Raw genomic sequence first — 22015 nt, forward strand, 5'->3', positions numbered from 1 at the left:
TGATTCTTCCCCATCTCCACCCTCTGCCCCCCCAACCACCGTTCAGTCTGAGGCAGCAGTCTGACAGTGCCGGTGTGAGGTATGGGTATGGGGTAGCTGCCAGGACAATTAGGTCTCTTCTCAGTTACATTAATGCAGTGCTGTGCAGCAGGCCACGCTGGAACGTCTGGAGTGTTTGGTCCAGGTCTGGGTATGTTACTTTAAGAGGAGCATTAGTAGAGTGGAGCACCTCGGGGGGGAAGGTGACTGTCATCTGAACTGGCTACACTGCACCCTACAGGAAACAGATAAGCTTAGGGAAGCCGAGTACTAAACGCCTGAGACCTAATTGTGAGCCCCAGGGGTAGGGGAGTAACCACAAAGCCCACTGGACTCAGACGGACTGAAAGTTTCCTGGCAGCAGAGGGAACCTTTGACGGCTGGCTGCCATGTGACCCTGCGCTTCGGCACTGAGGCGACTGCGACTCCAGAAGCCAGAAGCCGCCTCTCAGCAACAAGCGGGGAGCCACAGCGGCAGAGGTTGCATTGGATGAATGGTTCCTAGACTTGGGGACGTCAAAGAGCAGCGAAATGTCAAAAAGTCGGAGGACCAACGTGTCAGCCTAGGATCTCGTCACGTGTGGGACGTGCCCCACAGCTGAGGGCGTCGGCCTCACCCCGGGGACGCCTGGGTCTGCAGCCCCGGGTCAGGAGCACATCGGGTTAGCCTGTGGCAGCGTGAGGAGGCACGGGGTGACAAGCGTGCAGGGTCCGGACTGAGCATCCCGTGCTGTCCTGTGGCTGGGTTATTGTCTGCCGGGTCACCCTCAGGACGCCCTGGCCAGCTCTGCCTTTGTCTGTAGGATCTGACCCCAAAAGAGCCCTGTTCCCAGGAAGCCAGATGTGACCTCTGCCCCAGGCCTCAACCTCTGCAGCTGTGCACCCCCTGCCCCCCAGAGGGCTGCTGCCTGTCCTGGATCAAGCTGCCCATCTCTCTGCTGTGTGTCTCGACTGGGCCCCCTCCTTCTCTATCCTCTGCATCAGGAGACAGCAGACGTTTCCCGTAAAGGGACAGACAGGAAACATTTTAGGCTTTGGGTACTATTCGGCCTCTTTTGCAACTATTCAACTCTGCCCTTACAGTGCAAATGGGTGTGGCTCTGTGTCAATAAATCTTTACTTGCAAAAGCAAATGGTGGGCTGGATTTGGCCCAAGGGCCCTAGTTTGCTAACCTCTGCTCTCGGTAAGCAAACTCCATTTTTTTTACCCAAGTGGCAGCTTTGCCTGGTCTTTCTGCTCATCTGTCATCTGTCCACTGTTGGCAGTTGCTGTGGGCCAAGTCAGGAAGTTGCAAAAAGACAACCAACAAATACATACTTTCACCATCATTTGATTAAAAGAGAAAAAGACATTTCAACACTAAGAAAGGATGATTCAATTCTCAGAACAAAAGAAAAAGTTTGTGGGAATTCCCTGGCAGTCCAGTGGTTAGGACTCCACGCTTTCACTGCCAAGGGCCTGGGTTCAATCCCTGGTCAGGGATCTAAGATCCCACAAGCCTTGGATTTCCCTGGTGGCGCAGTGGTTAAGAACCCGCCTGCCAATGCAGGGGACATGGGTTCGAGCCCTGGTCCGGGAAGATCCCACATGCCGTGGAGCAGCTAAGCCCACATGCCACAACTACTGAAGCCAGAGCGCCTAGGGCCCGTGCTCTGCAACGAGAAGCCACCGCAATGAGAAGACCGCTCACTGCAATGAAGAGTAGCCCCCGCTCGCTGCAACTAGAGAAAGCCCACGTGCAGCAACAAAGACCCAACACAGCCAAAAATAAAATAAAAATTAAAAAAAAAAGACAAAGTCTGCGCTTGTCTGTGGACTGGCATTTAAGGACCCGTGAATCACAGTGAATCTCATGGTCTGGAAACCCTTCCACCAGTCTTAGGGATTCAATTTTATTTTTTTATGTGAGCTGAAGCCACGGTAGGTCTTCTTTTTACTATTTTAGACAACTGATTTTCTGAGTTAAGTCCAGAACTTTGCATTTATCTTTGTTTTAATTTATTTAATTAATTTATTTTTGGCCGTGTTGGGTCTTCGTTGCTGCACGCTGGTTTTCTCTGGTTGTGGTGAGCGGGGGCTCCTCTTGGTTGCGGTGCGTGGGCTTCTCACTGCAGTGGCTTCTCTTGTTGCAGAGCACGGGCTCTAGGTGCACGGGCTTCAGTAGTTGTGGCACGCGGGCTCCACAGTTGTGGCTCGCGGCCTCTAGAGCGCAGGCTCAGTAGTTGTGGCGAAGGGCTTCGCTGCTCCGCGGCATGTGGGATCTTCCCAGAGCAGGGCTCGAACCCGTGTCCCCTGCATTGGCAGGTGGATTCTTAACCACTGCGCCACCAGGGAAGCCCGCATTTATCTTTGTTAAATCTCTGCTCCTTCCTCTGGCATTTTACAGTTCCAACCCGGCCGTGAATAACACGGTTAAGGCCCTGGGCTCCGTGCTTGCCCAGCTGGTTAGTCTAAGCCAACAGTCCTTATATGTGGTTTTCACAGACATAACTCACAAAACCAAAAGCTCTTTAGGGCCCTCAGTAACTCCCAAGGGTGTAAAAGGATCCCGAGGCCAGAAAGTTTGAGAACTGCTGGTCCAAGCCAAGCATGTGTCCCAACCCTCTGCCAGGGATGGTCTGGAGGTGGACAGGCTCAAGTCACGTTGGGCCAGTGAGACGTGGGGACAGGCTTGCTGGCGGCTTGCGTAAGAAACTTTCTTGCTGTTAGCAAGAAAAGTAAGGCCGCCCCTCCTGCTGGACAGGCAGTCTGCGCTACAGTCACCAACGGCAGTCACCTGACAACAGGAAGCGAGCCAGCCTTGGGATAACCCACCAGGCTAGCAGGAGGAGAGACAGAAAGAAGCTGGTCCTGGGTGGCTTTGGGGTACTGCTCACGAAAGGGTCCTGAGGCCCGTTCTCCGCATCCCTAGCTACGTGAGCCACGTTAGCTTACGAAGCCAGTTGGAAATTTCTGTCACTTTCGAACCTCCGTCCTGCCACCCACTATACAAATGATCCCTCTTAATCTTATGGACTTTACAAACGTGATACACATAAGCCTCCTGTCTTCATATAGGTCAGTGACAGAAATGGTAATCTACAGAGGTCAGAGCCCATCCACTGGCCCTCCAAGACCACAGGTATCCTTACTAAATTACTCCCATCGGATCTGAAGACCTCATGTGTCTTCCCTAACTGGATGATAAGACCTGGGAGAGAAGAAACTCCATCCTCCACGTCAGGCCCCACTCCATCTCCTTCGGGAAGGGCTCTGAACCAGACGGCCCCTTCAGGGAGCCCACCGCACCAGCGTCCTGTCTCAAACCAGGCCTGCCCACCGCCGGGCTCTCCTGCCTCTGGAGCCCGAGGCTCCTCTGAGAAGGGACATTTGTGAGCAGGCACTGCGGCCAGGCACCCTTGCCTGCACTTCCACAGGTTCACGAGCCTGTGAGGTCAGGACTATTACTAACCCCATTTCCCTGATGAAGAAACTGAGGCACAGAGAAGTTACATCCTGCCCAACCCCCAAGGTCACAGGCAGGTTCAGACTCACCACCGGACCCCAAGCATTTAGCCCCAGTCTCTGCTCTTCGCGTTTCACGCCTGCCCGACCCCAGCGTCCCGATGGCACGTGGCGGTTCTCACTGTGCCATGCTCCTCAGGACCACCACCTCTGGGCCGGTGGACCAGGGAGGGGAAGCGGGCCCATCCAGCCCAGGGGAGCGAGGAGGGTGTGGGGCTGAGAGGGGCAGCCCGGGGTCCCCAACCTCGCCCTGAGCCAGCCTCACTCTCTCCTCCCCCAGCCACCTCTGCCCCGCAGGGAGGTGTTGGCAGGCTTACCCTCTTCTCGTTGGAGGAGTCGTTCACGTGGACCCCACAGGCCAGGTCGGGCCTGGGGAAGGTCTCTGACCAGCCGCCCTGCGTGCAGTTCCGAAATATGGAACCTGTGGGGGCCAAGCAGCCTGCGGTGAGCAGTGGGGACCGGACCCAAGGCCGGCTCTCCAGGGGCCCTCGCCGCGTCTCAGGGGCAGCTGGAGCTTCCTTCCGTCACCCTGTCCCTTTCTCTGAACCACACAGGCAGCTGCAATTGGCCCAGCTGGCCCTGGAAACCTTAGTAAGAGTCAGTCAGGAAAAGTAGTGGGAAAGGTGCGCAGGTAGATGGCCTAGAGCGGATGCGCGAGCGTGGGACAGACCCGCGGCTCCCGGATACGTCGACCTGCAAAGCTGGCCGGCCCTGCCCCGATACCCCTCTGGCCCCCGCCCCATGCCCACTGTGCCAGGCACCGAGCTCCACAGTGAGGGAGACGACTGACACATGCCCCAGGCCCAGGCCCAGCAGAACTTCCAGCGTCACTACTCGATTCCCTGGGTGCCCCCGGAGAACCTTCAAGCTGGGAGGCACTGCAGTGTCTCCTATGAGGAGAGAGGCTGGATGCAGTGCTTAAGAAGAGCAGGTTACACACCTTGAATCAAACAATGTTGATCTCACACTAACGGCTGTGTACTTACTCAGTTATAAAATTTCGTGCTCTATTGTAACAATACACGGTCACTGTTACGTGCTACATGGTCACTGCTACGTGCTGGGCACTGTTCTAAGCGTGTGATGGGTATTAACTCACTTAATCCTAACAAGACTAGGAGGCCAGCACTGTTACTTTTACAGTAAAATGTACTGTAACATGTAAATACTGCGCCCATTTTACAGGTGGGGAAACTGAGGCACACCGTGGTTAAATAACTTGTTCAAGGTCACACCACAGTAAATGGGGGACCTGGGATTTGAACCCCGGGGCTCAGGCCTATACTCTTAGCCGCAGGCTTTGTTCTAATGCCCTTTCTTACTCCTGGTCTTCCTGCTCCCAGGCCCTGCAGCCATCTAATGGGTGGGTCCCCCAGAGAATCTGCCTGGCTGGTGAGGACCCAGCCCCGCCCACAGTGAACCCTCCTCAGGCTCCGGGTCCTACTCCTGCCCTAAGAGGTTCTATTTTACATCCAACTTCGCACCCTGCTCCCCAGCATCTGCAAACCAGCAGAGCCAGCCCTCCAGGCAGCCACCCCTGAGGAGGGAATGATTAGCCCTGTAACCACGACACCAGGCCACACCTCTGCGTTTCTCCGCGTTACAAATCGCAAGGTAGCCGCAGCCCTCCCTCCCTGTCCCGGGGCTCACCGCCCCACCCCTCCAGCACACGGCTGCAGCCTGCGCCCCACACGGAGGTGACAACGGCCCCCCTGCCCCCCTGGCAGACGACAGTTCCCGAAGGCTCCCCAGGGCCCGCCCAGAGCGCTTGCTCATCAAACATTTGCAGGCTGGCTGGCTGGCTAGAAAAGCAGATGGGGGGCGGTGAAAAGCCTGCTCCACGCATTTCTACAAGAGGAGAGGGAAGAGCCCGCCCACGAGGAGCTCTTAGAACAGGAGCCCGAAGACTGGGGTAGAGGAGCTGCCAGCCAAGAAGGAAGTCTGGGAAAGCTGGGGGAGCTGCCCTGCTTGCACCGAATGGCCCAGCTGCATCCTCCTCTCCGGGCTGCCGAGGAGGGCCGAGTTCCGGTCCCCGGGTCTGGCTGCCGTGGAGGCTGCGGGGGTGCAGGGAGCTGACCCTGTACACAGGAGCCCTGCTGCTCCTTTCGCTCTAACCAGTATCCTGTCCAGGGCCCCCAGCCACCCCAGCTGGGCCTGGTGTGTTCCTCTCTGACAGGCCCCAGGGTCTGGGCCACTGGCTCTCAGGGTTCCACTGAGCTGGAGAAACATGGCGGGCATCTCTAGGACCAGCCACTAGGCTAACGTACTGATTCTGATCTCATCGTCACAGCGCCCCACTGAGGGAGGTGCTGCTGACCTATCTCACAGACGAGAAAACCAAGGCCCAGAACTGGGCAACAGCGCGCAGCCAGGATGTGGCCCATCACTGTACGGCCCTCCTGAGGTCCCAGGGGCAGCTCTAGCAGGAGACCGTGGCCTTTGGGCTCCAGGCGTGCCAGGTCTAGGATGGCTCATGAGACCTGGAGCACTGGTTTAGAACCAGCCAGATCTGAGTTCGAAACCCAGCGCTGGCTCTTTGTTGCTGTGTACCCTTAGGTGCATCACTGCTCTGTGCCAAGTGGGAATAATCACCCACACTGCAGGACGCGGCAGGAAACACGACAGCACACGCACGTCACTCAGGCTGGTGCCAGACAGAGTGGGAGCCACAGGGCTACTTCCCTGCTGCTTTTGGCCTCTCTAAAATGGACCAGGACGGTGGGGCTTGGAGTCTTGGAATTTAGGTGATGGATGGAAGGTTTCTGTCATTAATCAAGCAAGCTAGGCTGTCAGAGAGGAGAGAATGGTGGTCAAAGGTACACTGGTTGGATGAGAAGGCTGAATTAAAAGCACACACACTGCCTGGAATCCAGAAGCGGTTATCAGACAGCGTGTCCCTGGAGGCTGGGCTGCCTGTCTGGGGGCCTCTCTTCACAGACCCCACAGGATTCCCAAGATGATGCTGCGTGTGACCCAGGCCAGGTGCCCAGAGCAGTAAACAAGGCAGTGCCCTCTGCTGACAGGGCTCTTAGTAGAACTGCAGAGGAGACAAGGGGTGGGCTCCCTCTGGAGCCCCTTCCTCCCACCCACTTCTCCTGGGTTTAATTCCTAATAGGTAGGGGATTCTGCCCCAAGTTCAGGTCAGTGAACACCTCAAGGGCCCCTGAAACTACAGTCAGCATTTCTGTTCACACGTGTGTGCAGTCTGGGGAAGAGCCAGGCCAAAGCTTTTATCTGATTCTCAAAAACCCCCAGGACCCTAGTCAGGTTAGGAATCTCTGCTGCTATAAGGCTCCCATCCCCACCAAGACAGAAGGGAAAAAAAGCCAAGGCCTGACCCCACTCGGGAAGTGTGCTTTTTAATAAGAAACTCTGGAACACCAGTGCCCGTTTAAGCATCAAAGGAATGCATCCTAGATGGAACATTCTAGGCCCTGGCACAGACAGACAAATATCTGGAGGCAGAATCCAGCCTGCAGTTTCCCCAGTCACACAGACACTCATGCCGTCTGGGCCCATGTAGCAGGTGCCCTGAGAAAGAATTAATTTATTCTGTTTCTTTCTTCTTTCAAAAGGAAGGGTCTGGAGCACCAGCTTGTCCTCACTGGGTGCTCCTTCCTTGCCCTGGCTGGGGAGCCCTGGAACCCTCGGGACACCACCGAGGAGCCTTCCTCCAGACCCCGGACCCGAGGTGGCTCCATGGGGAGGGAAGGGGTGGTGGGAGGATGGTTCTCGGTACCTGAGGCTGGACTGTCCCGACCTACGCTCCTGGGCTGGCCGATGCCCAGGACCTGCTGCTGGGTGTGAGCATAGTGGGACCCAGGCTGAGATGATCCACCCACCCTCAGCCCCGTCCCCCAACCAGCCCCGGACGCCGGGCATCGCACCCAAGGGGCAGCGCCTCCGTGCCGACGGGCAGGTGGCGGGTCCTGCAGCCCCACAGCGACACCGTGTGGCAGAGAGGAGAAACTGCAGTCCCCGCCTCCCCACCTCCCAGCTGTGAACCTGAGGGCAACGGCTAAACCCCTCGTAGACGCTGTTATTTTTACTCCTTAACTGGGTCAAGCGCAGGGAAAAGGTCTGTGGTTTGCAGGGGTTTTGTGATGACTGAGCAAGCTCACATCTCTAAAGATGCCTGGCACGTGACAGGGCTTTAGCCAGCGTTAGTCCCTGCGTGTCCCCTGTCTGAGACGACCTCCTCACTTCCTTGCCTGAAATGAAGGGAACCCGTATAAACTGCAGCTTTGCCAGAAGCTTCCAGGGAGGGCAGAGTTCACCAGCAGGGCCTGGCCGAGAGGGCACAGAGGAAGTAAGTGTCCTGGAAGGCCAGCCTGGGCCCGGTGTGACCCAGACACGAGGGCTGGAGCAAGGGCCCCGGGTGCTAAGGGGGCAGAAACGTGGAAGGGAGGAGGGGAGCCCCTTGATGAGGGCACCGGGCAGAGAGAAGCAAGCCTGGCCTCCTTCACCACTTCCCCAGTCTGCGGCCCCCAGCCCCCTTGCTTGGCGCCCTGACAACTGAGGCCACACCGCACCTCCCCAGTCAAGGCTTCCAATCCCCAACGACGACCACCCCCACCCTTCCACTCACTCCTTGTCCCCAGAGAAGTCTCCTCGGCCTCACGCCTCCAGGCCCAGGCCCACCCCGGGGGGCCGCCCCACAGCCTCCCAGCTGGGCCCCTGGGCTGGGCGGTTACCGTTTCTGCCCACGAGCATCCAGAGGAACCGCGGGCAGGCCACTTCCACCGTCTGTCCCGGCGCAGAGGAGGGCCAGCAGCTCGTGTTGTCCCACAGCCCCTGGCAGCCTGCCGAGGAGAGAAGCGGCGTCAGACGGGTCGCAGCGTGGACGCAGGGCCTCCCCAGCACCGTGGCACCAGCACCGGCACCCCCGTCTGGGTGTCCCCCCTAGGTGCACTCCCGTGACCAGGAACCACGGCGTCTAACGGGCCCTGTCACCTTTGGGGCGGTGGCCTCGGCATCTACACGGTGAGGGCTCGGTGCTGAAGACACACAGGGACACGCTGTCTCACAGAAGCCTCGCAAGGGCAGGGCTGGGCTCCTCCAGAGCAGAAGACGGGGCATCTCCTGGCCTCTGCCCGCACCTGCTGACTCCATGGCAGTGAGCCTGCCTCCTGGCTGCACAGTACAACCACCGGAGAGCTTTAAAAACATACCTAACCGGGCCCTACCTCCAGGGACCCTGATTTCATCGGTCCTGCGTGGCGCTCAGGCATGATGCGGCGTTAAAGCTTTCTGGGTCATTCTACCGCGATGGCAGGGCTGAGAACTTTGTCCCATGACTCTCAGACTTCAGCTTGTATCAGAATTATCCAGAGTGCTTGTTGAAACACAGATGGCTGGGACCCCACCCCCAAAGTCTTGGTGGAGCCTGAGAATTTGCATTTTTAACAAGTTCCCAGGGGAGGCTGGTGTTACTGGTCGGGGACCACACTTTGAGAACCGCTGCCTTGGCTATGGAAGCAGCACTGCATTTGTGGTAGGAACGTCATTGAGGATGCTGCTTTCACCTCACTGGGTTCCCTTGATGAGGCCCCCTACCCCCCCACCCCCGAAGGAGAACATGGTCTCAAGGCAACGCGAAGCTGAACTTACGGTGAACAACTAGTGTACATCTGTCCTTAGAAACACTGAATCTGAGGCTGTTTCCTTGTTGCTTTGTTTGGCTGCTAGGAAGCTCGGAGCCAGACCTGTGGCCCACTTCTGGCAACTGAAAGGCTTGGAAATGAAAAGATCACCAGGTGTCTTCAAAGCAAAACTAGGCGTTGTCTAATCACAGCCTTCTGGGTTAGCTGATTCTGTGGGTCTCTGGCCTTTTACGTCTTTGAGCTATTTTGCAACTCTATAAATTGTAGACAACTGATGTCCTGTCCAAAGGCATGTGAATCCACATTTCTATCTCTTCCTTTGCATTTGCATGACTATCAGTTATCTACAATTTATACATAATTGTTTTCAGCCAGTTTTGCATCTATTTGTAAATTCATTTTACCATTCTGCCTTATACTTACAGTACTTTGAGTTCTCCTGTGAACCAGTGGTAATATCTCACTGGTTCTCTCATTACTTAGGTACAATGTTTGGCAGGTATTCATTTCGTATTTGCCCGTGAGTTATGATTATACTCTGTTAAAAATGATCATTTAACATAACCACCCACCAATTCTCCCAAAGTTGATCCCGGGGGAAGAAAGCCAGGGAAATTGCTCCTGTGACAGGCTTCTGGGGGCCCATGCCACCTGGGAGGGCATCACCCGGGGAGGTCTGGAGCAGACCGGAAATTGAGCCGAGGTGACTGACACCCATGAGGTCAGCAGTCACCCCACATCTGGTTTGGGGAACACAGAGCAGACCACACTAAGCCGGAGCCCCAACCTTCAGAGAGAACCCAGACCCTTGAGGCCCACAGACCTGGGCTCCGATCTGCCTCACCGCACACTCGCTGCCCGAGCCCGGCTCCTCAGCTCTTTTGGGGGAAGCAGATGCCTTCCTCCCGAGGTTGTCCGGGGGAGGAGGAGATCAGCCTCACACGGAAAGCCGGCCCTCCGTGGGTGCAGGGGAACTACAGCTCCCTCCTGCCGTCCTCCCCAAGCCCTTTCTGGTTTCATCCTGGCAGGGGGAGGGCAGGCCAGGCTGGGTCCTCTGAATTGCCGGGCAGTTTTCAGCTCCAGGGACTGGCGGATGCGCGTGGTTTGAAGGGGCCCTTGGGTTCCCAGATGGCTGATGCCCAGCTTTTGTGAAGCGCAGGGGTCTCTTTCCAGGCGTGGGTAACAACCAGGCTCAAAGCATCAATATCCTCCTCGACACCCTCGTCCACGCCATGTAAAGCCCCCTGGTGATCTGTCCCACTTCAGAGGCTCTGACCCTGCAGTGGACATCAGAATCACCTGGGAGGTTCTAATTCAACCATCCTGAGCCCCAGGAATCCGCACGTGAAGACCTCCCTACAGGCGCTGCTGTATGTGTCATTAGGCTCCGCTTTGAGAATCTTCGCACTGCACCTCCCCACAGCGAAGGCCCCTGCTTCCGGGCTCAGACCAGCCTTGGGCTCCCAGGAGCACATCCAAGATGGTGGTGAGAGGCCAGGGAGGTCACAGTGGGGGGGCAGCTCCTCCTGGTGCCTGGGTGCAGATGGCTCCCCCCACCCCGGGCAGACAGTCGGGAGAGCAGGAACCTGTCTGATTCCTGACTGCTGGACGCCTGTGCCCGCAAGGGCCGGGCAAGGCACAGGCGTCCACAAGCGTCTAAGGAATGGATGAACGCCCCAGCCTCCGGCCCCTTCCCTTCCCCATCACCCATCCCTTGTAAATGGGCTTTCGCCGTGATGCCCACTTGACTTCTGAACCCCACGCTAAGGTCCTGGCCTTCCGGTTCTCTGCCACCAGCTCTGCCTTGGTCCCAGCAGGAGTCACTCCGTGCTTCACTGAATGCACAGCAGTGCCGCCAGGCGCCCGGCTCTGTCCTCGGTTTACAAACGAAGCAGCAGAGCAGGGAGAGGCAGGTTCCTGGAGTCACACAGCCAGGAATGGAGGGGCTGGGAGGCTCCGCCCACCTGCCTGTCTCCAGGGCATCCGCCCCAGCTTCCTGGAGGAGCGTGTCTCGGGGGCTCTGGAGGTGGAGAGCCCCGGGAGGGACAGGGAGGCTGTGGCCCCGGGCACGGGGAGGGGAGGGCGATGGAGGAGAGCCGCCATGGGCACACAGGGCGGGGCCTGGATGGGGCTCCCACAAGGACAGTGAAGGCATCCAGGTGTCCAAGGACCAGGTGTCTGCATCCTTCGAGCAACGTGGGACTTGAGACCCCCTTGGATATTCCCGAGGCTTCACCCCAGCTCTCACAGTGCGCCCTGAACGAGGGCGGGCTGGACCTTCTCTCTTCCTGAAACTCCCCTGGGCACCCAGGCAGGGTTCTGCCACTTCTGGGCGCCGGTCCTCCAGATTCCCACCATGGACGTGGCTCACCAGGCCCCCGGACACCCTTGGGACAGTGACACGGTCCTGAGGGCCCTGCGCAGACGAGCACGGTTTGCCTCTACTCTGAGTTCTCCCGCACCTGGAGGCTGGAGGGTGAGGGGACCCCACGGCCTCGTTGCTTCTGAAGAAGCCCCACCGGCTCAGGCACACCTCCTGGGAGCAGACGGGGCATTTCCCCACTGTGGAAACACACGGGAGCCTCTTCCCTCACTTTGGGAGAAGTGGCTTCAGGGCTGAGGCTGGCCAGGTCAGCCAGGGCACTGGCCCATGGCCCCAGTCCACGAGGCCGGACGACCCATGTCCGGCTGGCCAGACAGATGGGAAGGGGGCCAGGGTGTCTGGCGGGCTTCCTGAGCTGGGGCATGTCAGGCCGGGCCCACAGGGACACTGGCCTGTGCTGGCAGAAGGCCGGGCGGGAGCGGCTGGTGGGGGCTGGGAGGGAAGCGGGGCCCCCCTACAGCTGGTTCACACCCATGCCCTTCCTATCGGCCAAGTAGGGAGAAGAGGCTGGGAAGGGGCCGTCCAGCCCTGTGCTGGACACACAGCAGGCGCCGTGCGCCGCGGGGGTCGAGCAGGGTTGCTGTCCCACGGCAGAGACAAGGAACCCAGGCCCCAAGAGGCGAAGTGGCATGCAGGGTGACAGCAGGACTGGCAGAGCTGAGATCCCACCGCCGGGCTGACCACTGGCGGTAGGAGGCCTGGATGCTGACCCCACACGGCCTCTCTCACGTCCCGAGCCCTGTGCCATGGCCACACTCTCCCAGCCCTGGCCTCGCCGTCTGGGCACAGACCCAGGGGGCCAGCGTGTGAGGAGCACATGGTGGCGGTGTGCCCCTTAGGCTGGTACATGGTGGAACACTTTTAATTGTAACAGTTGTACATTTTTAAAAAGAGAATTTAATACACATTAAAAGGTTATAGAAGAAGCACATCACAGCTGTGACTTTGAGGGTTACTACTGTTTAGGATGAGGCTAAGTTAAAAAAAAAGTCAGTTGAAAAAATAGGGAACCCTCATGCACTGTTGGTGGGAATGTAAGTTGGCGCAGCCACTGTGGAAAACGGCATGGAGCTTCCTCAAAAAATGAAACTAGAGCCGCCATATGACCCAGCAATCCCAGCCCTGGACACACACCCAAAGGAAATGAAGTCACTATCTCAGGAGCGATCTGCACCCCACACGCACTGCAGCGTTATCTGCCACAGCCAAAGTATGGAGACAGCCTAAGTGTCCATCAAAGGGTGAATGGGTAAGGAAAAGTACAGTGAAATATTATTCAGTGAAATATTATTCAGCCTACTGGGATTCCCTGGCGGCCCAGTGGCTAGGACTCTGCACCGCAGGGGGCATAGGTTCGATCCCTGGTCAGGGAACTAAGATCCTGCGTGCCACGCCGCGCAGCCAAAAACAAACAAAAAAAAGGACATCCTGCCATGTGTGACAACACGGACGAACTTAGAGGACGTTATGCTCAGTGAAGTAAGCCAGACACAGAAACACAAATACTGTTATCATCTCCCTGGTATGTGGAATCCAAAAAAGTCAAACTCACAGAAGCAGAGAATAGAATGGTGGTTACCAGGGGCTGGGGTTGCAGGGAAAGGCGGAGAGGTTGGTCGAAGATTCCAGAGCTGCAGTCAGGTATGATGAATAAGCCTAAGAGCTAACGTACAGTGTGCTGAAAAAAAGTCAGCCAATTGATTTAAAGGAAAAAATATTAAGGAAACCACAGTACATAAGGTACATGGTGCAAGCGGGCTGGAGGGACTACGGCCGGGGGAGCAGGGGGTCTGTGCGGCCCCCTGGCTGCTTGCAGGGGCCCCTTTTCTGCTGCTCCAGGGTGTGAGTGGAGGGCCTCAGACCCCACTCCCCACAGGCTCCTGCTCTGAGTGCGGGGAAGGCTGCACAAGTGGAGCAGGAAAGGGAGGGGGGGCGTCCTGGTCTGGCCTCCCCTGGGGCTCTGGCTCGGAAGGGACGAAGCACAGAACTCGGGTCACTGTGGGGGGCTGGGAGTTTTAGACCCAGAGCAGCAAAGCTCAGCGCCTGAGCCAGGGTTGAGGGGAACCCATGAGGTAAAGGATAGGGGAGCTTTGTAAACAGAGCCACTAGCGAGGGCTCAGCGCCTCTGGGAGGGCAGGGCTGGAATGAACGTCAACTGGCTGCTGCAGGGCAAGCAGGCCCCAAGGCATCCCCCCAACCCTCCAACATCTCTGAAGTCACCTGCTGACACTGACTGCCTGGCTGGAGGGGAAGGGATGGAAGGGTGTGCAAGTTTAAGTAGGGAAACAAGAAAAGACACCATGGGACCACAGACGTCATCTGGAGGGGCCAGGGGGGTGCCTGCCTGGTGCCCACGGCACAGCATGGCATCCTCGGTTGAAGTGAAGTGTGGTGGAGACGGACTGAGCTTTGGACACGCCACTTACCTCTACGAGCCTCACTTTCCTCATCTATAAAATGGGCATAGTAACGTCCCCCAGGATTTTGGTGGGAATTAATGATTTGTGTTTGCAGTGGATCTTTTTTTCCTCCTGGTTATTTTTTTCCTTTTTTCCGTCCTTCCTCCTCAGATTACTAGTTCACAGTCTCCGAGGAGGGCAGGAAATCTTACGATCTCCCTGACTTGGGTTTCCAAAGGTCCCTGGGGCAAGGGGATAAAGAGGAATTCTGGTGTAATCAAAACACTTGGGAGAAAACAGAAAAAGAGCAAGACTTCCCCCAGACTAGGGAGACAAGGGGTGACGTGATGAGCAGGAACACAGAAGGTTCCAGAAAGAGGCATGAGTGCCCTGCTGCCCACTCGCCCCAGATGGCAGGAAAGCCCAGAGGAGAAAGGGCTACAGGAACACGTCCAGATGGGCAGGACCGACAGCCTGTCTCCTGGCTGCATCATGCCCCCTCTGCCTTCTGAGCCCACCCCCAGGGGCAACCTGGGGCGGTCTCCTTGGCTTTGCAGTATTTACGGTATTTAGGCGTTGCCCTGCTTGTGATGGCTGGACCACACACAGAGGTGGTCAGCGTGGGTTAGAGGAACTGAAGGCCCAGGGTGGCGACGGCGTTTAAAAGCATGGCACAGGAGGGACAGCAACGAGTCTGGGGGCGTTCCTCTTTAAACCAAGAAGCACAAACCGTTCCACAGAACTATCTTGGGGAGTAGTGGGGTGCCCACCCCCTAGAGTATTTAAGCAGAGAGGGTCATGCAATTAGGAGGCTGCCTGGGACTAGACGAAGGACTCTGTGAATGTGAGGCTGAGCACCGCTTCCCTGGGGCAGGCTGGCTCTTTTCCCCCCGGGAGTCTCGCTCAAGGTGGTTTCTGAGCACCGGACGCTGAGCCTCCCCTCCCCCGAAAGTACAAACTGCACCCGGCCCAAAGAGCCCTCCTAGTCCTCCCTGGCTGAAACACGCTTCCTTTCACGCCGCCTCTCACACTAAATAGACAGTAATTGGTATCAACAGTCTCTTTCTTCCTTTTTTTTTTTTTCAAATGCCAATCTTTTCTTGGGAGGGTGAGAATATCAGTCCCTCTCAGCTCAGTCTGGATTGTAAAATAGACAATCCTCAGGATTTGCAGTCAAAAGATATGGGCTGAGAGTCCTGTTTCAGCTCTGGGTGATCCTGTGCCTCTAAGAGCCTCAATTTCCTCATCTGTGAAGTGGGGATGACAATGGTACTTACTGCACAGGTTGTTTTAAGAACTGAAAAAATATGTCGAAAATGCTACATGAACATAAGTTACTTGTTTCTGAAAAACGAGCCCAGATCAGTAGTGCCAAGGAAAGGGTGAAGAGAGCTAGGCTCTGGGCAGGGGAGGGAGGTCCCAGGTTGCCTGGCTGCCAGTGGCCCTCAGGAGCCAGGAGAAGCCAGAAAAGGACTGGAATGTTTGTTAGAGAAACTGCATTAAAAGCCAGCACGTAAGACACACTGATAGCAGTGCCACCACGTGGATGAACCTTGGAAACATTAGTGGAAGGAGGTGACACAAAGGTCACGGACTGTGGCTCCATTCGTTGTGAAATGTCCAGAGTCAGCGAAAGCATAGAGACAGGGAGTGGATGCATGGTCGCCAGGGGCGGAGGGGGGGCAAGATGAGGAGTGACTACTCAACGGGTACAGATTTTATTTTGGGGCGATGAGAATGCTTTGGAGCTACGTAGAGGTGGTGGCGGTTGCACTGTGAATGCACCAAACGCCACTGAGTTGTTTGCTTTAGGATGGTTAATATTGTGAATTTCACCTCACTAAAAAAGCACTGCCCCCCCGCCACCCGCTAGAAGCCAGCCCATGTTCTTTGGGAGTGGGTAACCAGCTGGCAGAGACAAGAGGAAAAGGGGATGCTGTGTCCCCATTTTGAAGGCGAGGACACGAAGGTCCAGAGAGGATCAGGGTCTTGCCCAAGGTCACACGGCCCTAAGTGACAGAGCAGCACACCTGCCCAGGTCTGTCCAAACTGCTAAGCCCACATCTTTCCTGCCACTGCACTGTCTCTCGGGAACATTCTTCCTTAAGGAGAGGCAAAGCCCTTCACCCAGCCAGCTCTGAGGGGGTATCAGCTTCTGAAAACAGAGCAATAAATAGCCGGGTAGAGCACGCCACGCAGCTATTAGGGTGACCCTGAAATGTTCCCACAGAACGTTCCGAAGGCCGTGGCCACCTAACCCGGAACAGCTGAAGAGGTGATTTTTTATGCGTGGTGAGTGCGCCGGGCTTGGCGCCAGCTCGGTGAGCGGCATCTCCTGGGACTCTTCTGGCGCTCAGACATTAACCTCCGCAGGGAAGGCCGGCCAGCTTAACCATTAACCTACACCCCCCACAGAGCGTCCGCCGGCCCCTCCCCGCCTCAGGCGCCAGACAGAGCCTTGCTGGGGACGGAGGGCCTGTGGGCCCTGGCGCCCAGGACTTCAGGAGTCGTGCCCCTGAGAGGAGGTCATGGGGCCCACCCCCGCAACCTGGTCCTGATGGGCATCCGCGGGGCGGAGCCTGACCGAGGGCTCTACGCCTTTGCTGTTTCTTCTGTTTTCATTCTTTGAGGGAATCTCCCTCCGCGGCCACCACGTCGATTCTAAGCTCCACGATGGGTCTTCTGGCTCAGCTTTCTCAACCTGTCAGCGGAACAGGCCTGAAGATTTTCCCAGGAGTCCGGGTCCTCAGAAGACTTCAGAAGACTCAGAAGTCTTCTGGCTCAGGGGCTTTTAAACCAGGTTTTCAAAACAACAGACCCCTTTTCCTAAATGAAAATTGCAGAAGGCCAAAATGCACAACAGATCCAAGCGGCCTGAGCCTTTGTGCTGGGACGGCGCCGGCCTGGCCCCGTTCACCCACCTGCGCGGCCCGGCCAGACACAGTTGCAATTACTGCGTGTGCCGCACAGCCCCATCGTACACGAGGAGAGCGAGGTCTCCCCCGGGAGCTCACGGCAGAACCCGGCAGGAGTCCCACTGCGCCTTCTCAGCCCTGGGTGCACAAGTAGGACCACATGGGAGCCCCTGGGGACAGAAGATGGCTAGACCTGCTCCAGGTCGGTCAAACTGGGCACATCCGCAGCCTCCCAGGAACTGCAATGTGAGGTCGGCATCCACAGGGTGACGGGCCCCCAGGTCAGGCTCGGAGCCCCCTCGGGGGTCCGAGGCCGCTCCTGGGCCCTCTCCTCCTCCCCTTCCCTCACCCTCTCCTCCTGCAACCTCAGCCTCAGTTGCCAGCCAAACAGAAGCGTTCCCCAGCCCGGCCCTCCTCTGAAGCCTCCACTCCGTGTGTCTAGAACTGAACTCACGACCTTCATCTCTTTTTCCCCAGAATACTCCCCCCTCCTCCCTGTAGGTGCTGCAGCCACCTTACGACCAGGAGGCGAATGCCACACACTGAGCAGAAAGACAGGAGGAATCTGGAATCTGAGGGCGCCTGGGAACTCTGCGCCAGCTCTGCAGCTTTTGTGATGTCTAAGAAACCAACCCCTATTTGATGAAGCTCGCTTATCAAGTCTCTGCCACATGTGCAAAAACACATTCCCAAGCCATAAGAGAGGAGTCCAAGCTCCTCCTTTCTCACCATTCTCACCTCACAACAAGAAGTGCTAACTATTTTTTGAATGAATGCTTTCAATTTCACACCAACCCCATAAAATAGATGTCGAAACTGAGGCCCAGAGACATTAGGACTTGTTCAAGATCACACAGCCTAATTTAAAAGCCTGGACCTCCCCTGCACCCTTCTTCCTCTCTCTTTCTTTTGGAAAATACAGAGATGGGGCTGCCTTCCCCTTGCAGCCACACACATGCCGCTGCCATCGCCACCAGAGGGCAGACCGTTGTCTTCAGGGAGCGAGAAGCGCGACAGGAAGGGAGGGGAGGGGAGGGTCTGGAGGACACAGCTGAGAGGACAGCGGCACAGCGGGAGCAGCGGTTTGGGTGGCGGACAGGTTCCTGGGAGGGTTGAGCACGGTGGGAGGGGGGCTGGGAAGCAGTCACCGGCCTGGGCATGGGGCATGAGAAAGTGGACGACCAACAGCCCAAGGATTTCAAGAACAAAGGCCATGACTTGGAGATAAGAGTACTGCAAAAGGATCTCTCTGGTCTGTACACCAACAAGCCGGATAACCTAGATGAAAAGGATCAATTCCCAGAAACACACGACCTACCAAGACGGAAGCGTGAGCAAGTAAAAACTCGGAGCAGACCTCTAACTAGTCGGGAGATGGAATCTGTCATAAAAAATCTCCCAACAACAAAAGCCCAGATGGCCTCACTGATAGAGTCTACCAAACATTTAAAGAGGAATTAACACTAAGCCTCCTCAAAGGCTTCCAAAAAACTGTAAAGGAGGAAACACTTGCAAAATCATTCTATGAGGCCAGCATTACCCTGATACCAAAGCCACACAAGGACTCTACAAGAAAAGAAAACTACAGACCAATATCCCTGATGAACATTGATGTAAAAATTCTCAACAAAATACTAGCACATTGAATTGAACAGCACATTAAAAGAATTATACACTATGACCAAGTGGGATCTATTCCTGCGATGCAGGGATCGTTCGAAATGTGAAAACTGCTCAATGTGATACACCACATTAACAAAATGAAGAACAAAAACCACAGTATCATCTCAGCTGATGCAGAAAAAGTATTTGACAAGATTCAACACCCTTTCATGATAAAAAACACTTAAACTAGAAATAAAAGGAAACTATCTCAATATAATAAAGGCCATATATATAAAGGCCACAGTGAACATCATACTCAATGATGAAGCCTGAAAGCTTTTTCTGTAAGATCAGGAACAAGACAAGGACACCCACTTTTGCCACTTGTATTCAGCATAGTACTGGAAGCCCTAGCGTATAGCAAGTAGGCAAGAAAAATAAATAAAAGGTGTCCAAATTGGAGGAAAGAAGTAAAATTATCTCTGTTTGCAAACGATGTGATCTTATATGTAGAAAACCCTAATGATGCCTCAAATGGGCTCACCAAAGTGACAGGGTAGATATAAAATCAACACACAAAAATTAGTTGCATTCCTATACACTAGTGAGGAACAACCTACAAAGGAAATTATGAAACAAATCCATTCACAATAGCATTAAAAAGAATAAAATACTTATGAATAAACCTAACTAACAAGGTGAAAGACGTGCACACTGAAAACTACCAAACACTGCTGAAAGAAATTAAAGACACAAATAAATGGAAAAACATCCTGTATTCATGGATTGGATGACTTAATATTTTTAAGATGTCAATAGTACCCAAAGTGATCTACAGATTCAATGCAATCTGTATCAAAATCCCAATGACAGGGAGTTCCCTGGTGGCCTAGTGGTTAGGATTATGGGCTTTCACTGCCATGGCCTAGGTTCAATCCCTGGTCAGGGAACTGAGATCCCGCAAGTGCATGGCACAGCCAAAAAATAATAATAATCCCAATGACAGAAATATTTTATTTAATATTTATTTATTTAATATTATTTTCAGAAATAGAAAAATTCATCCTAAAATTCTTAATGGAATCTCAAAGGACCTGGGAATAGTTAAAAACATCTTGAAAAACAACAAATTTGGAGATCTCATACTTCCTGATTTCAAAACCCATTTGAAATCTACAGTAATCAAAACAGTGTGGTACTGGCATAAAGACAGACATATAGACCAATGGAATAGGAAAGAGAGCCCCCGAATAAACTTTCACATATATGGTCAAGTGATTTTTTACCAAGGTGCCAAGACCATCAATGGGAAAAGGACAGTCTTTCAACAAATGGTGCTGGGAAAACTGAATGTCCATGTGCAAAAGAATGAAGATGGAACTTTACCTTATACCACACATAAGAATTAACTCAAAACTGGACCAAGGACCTAAATGTAAGAGCTAAAACTATAAAATTCTTAGAGGAAGTTTCATGAGATTGGATTTGGCAATGCTTTCTTGGATATGACACCAAAAGAAGTGACAACAAAAGTAAAATTAGATATATTAGGTTATACATCAAACTTAAAAACTTGTACATCAAACGACACAATCAACAGAATGAAAAGGCAACCTAGAGAATGACAGAAATTATTTGCAAGTCATATATCTGATAAAGGGTTAATATCCAGAATATATAAAGAACTACAATTCAATAACAAAAAACCAAACAACCCTATTTAAAAATGGTCAAAGGACTTGAAAGGACGTTCCTTTAAAGAAGACATAAAACGGCCAAGAAACACAGGAAAATATGCTCAACATCACTAATCATCATGTAAATGCAGATCAAAACCTCAATGAGATACCATAAGCCAATCACAAAAAGACAAATACTGTATGATTCCAGTTATTTGTGGTACCTAGAACCATTCAATCCATAGAAACAGAAAGTAGAATGATGGTTCCCAGGGTATAATGGAAGAGAGGAAAAGAGTTGTTGTTTAATGGGTATAGAGCTCCAGTTTTGCAAGATAAAAGGTTTCGGAGATTGGGTGCACAGCAATGTGAACTTAACATAACTGTACTGTACACTGAGAAATGGTTAAGTTGATGAAATTTACATGTTTTTTTAAACTACATTTCTTCAAAGAAGACATACAGATGGCCAACAGGCACATGAAAAGATGCTCAACATCACTGATCATCAGGGAAACACAAATCAAAACCACCACAAGATATCACCTCACACCTGTCAGAATGACTATTATCAAAAAGACAAGAAATAACAAGTGTTGATGAGGGTGTGGAGAAAAGGGAACCCTCGTGCACTGTTGGTGGGAATATAAATTGCTTCAGCCACTGGGGAGAAACTATGGAAAGTCCTCAAAAACTTAAAAAATAGAACTACCATATGACCCAACAATTCCACTCCTGGCTATTTATCCAAAGAAAACAAAAACACTAATTAGAAAAGATACATGCACCCCTATGTTCATTGTATTATTTACAATAGTCAAGATACAGAAGCAACCCAAGTGCCCATCAACAGATGAATGAACAGATAAAGAAGACGTGGTACATATATACACAACTGAGTCATAAAAAAGAATGAAATCTTGCCAGTTGTGACAATATGCATGGACCTAGAGGGTATTATGATAAGTGAAATAAGTCAGACAAAGACAAATACTATACGATTTCACTATGATTTCTATGATTTTATAGATGTGGAATCTATAAAACAAATGAACAAACATAACTAAAAAGAAACACATTACAGAGAACAAACAGGTGGTTGCCAGAGGGAGGCAGGGTGGGGAAGGAAAGAAATAGGTGAGGGATATTAAGAGATACAAAGTTCCAGTTGCAAAATAAATGAGTCACCGGTATGAAATGTACAGAGTGGGGAATACAGTTAATAACTATGTAATATCTTTGTATGGTGACACATCATAACTAGACTTGTCTTGGTGATCATTTTGAAATGTATAGAAATATTAAATTACTATGTTCTGTATCAGAAACTAACATAGCGTTGTAGGTCCATTATACTTCGAAAACGAACAAACAAATTCATAGACAAAGAGATCAGATTTGTGGGTACCAGAGGCCGGGCTGGGGGGAATTGCAGGAAGGTAGTCAAAAGGTACAAACTTCCAGTTATAAGATAAATAAGAACTAGGGATGTGATGTGCAGCATGATAAATACAGTTACCACTGCTGTGTGTTATATGTGAAAGTTGTTAAGAGAGCAATCTCAAGAGTTCTCGTCACACCATTTTTTCTATTTCTTTAACTCTGCATCTATAAGAGATGATGGTGTTCACTAAACTTCTTGTGACAGTCACTTCATGATGTATGTAAGTCAAATCATTATGCTGTGCACCTTAAACTTATACACTGCTGTATGTCAACTATATCTCAATAAAACTGGAAGAAAAAGAAATAAAAACGGTTAAGACAGTGAAATTTATGTTACATGTATTTTACTACAATTAAAAAAACAAAGCAAAACACTGACAACCTCAAATGTTGTCAAGGATGTGGAGCTACAGGAACCTTCATTCACTGCTGGTGGGAAAT

At 53.2% G+C, this 22015-nt stretch overlaps 1 protein-coding gene across 3 annotated transcripts in view; it reads right to left on the bottom strand.

Moving 5' to 3' along the window:
* The window catches only part of SCTR (secretin receptor), a 64558-nt gene that overhangs the window by 27974 nt on the left and 14569 nt on the right, over nt 1–22015 (bottom strand). For 2 of the 3 annotated variants that reach the window (XM_036856958.1, XM_036856957.1), the window contains exons 3-4: nt 8239–8346; nt 3862–3965 (exon numbers count right to left, since the gene is read on the bottom strand). In XM_036856958.1, coding sequence (XP_036712853.1) covers nt 3862–3965; nt 8239–8346 — 212 coding nt within the window. Of the gene's footprint in view, nt 1–3861; nt 3966–8238; nt 8347–8497; nt 8559–22015 lie in introns of those variants that run through there. The other variant, XM_036856959.1, reaches the window with a different exon arrangement.

Source organism: Balaenoptera musculus, chromosome 7, assembly GCF_009873245.2.
Source record: "Balaenoptera musculus isolate JJ_BM4_2016_0621 chromosome 7, mBalMus1.pri.v3, whole genome shotgun sequence".
NCBI classification, from domain to species: Eukaryota; Metazoa; Chordata; class Mammalia; order Artiodactyla; family Balaenopteridae; genus Balaenoptera; species Balaenoptera musculus.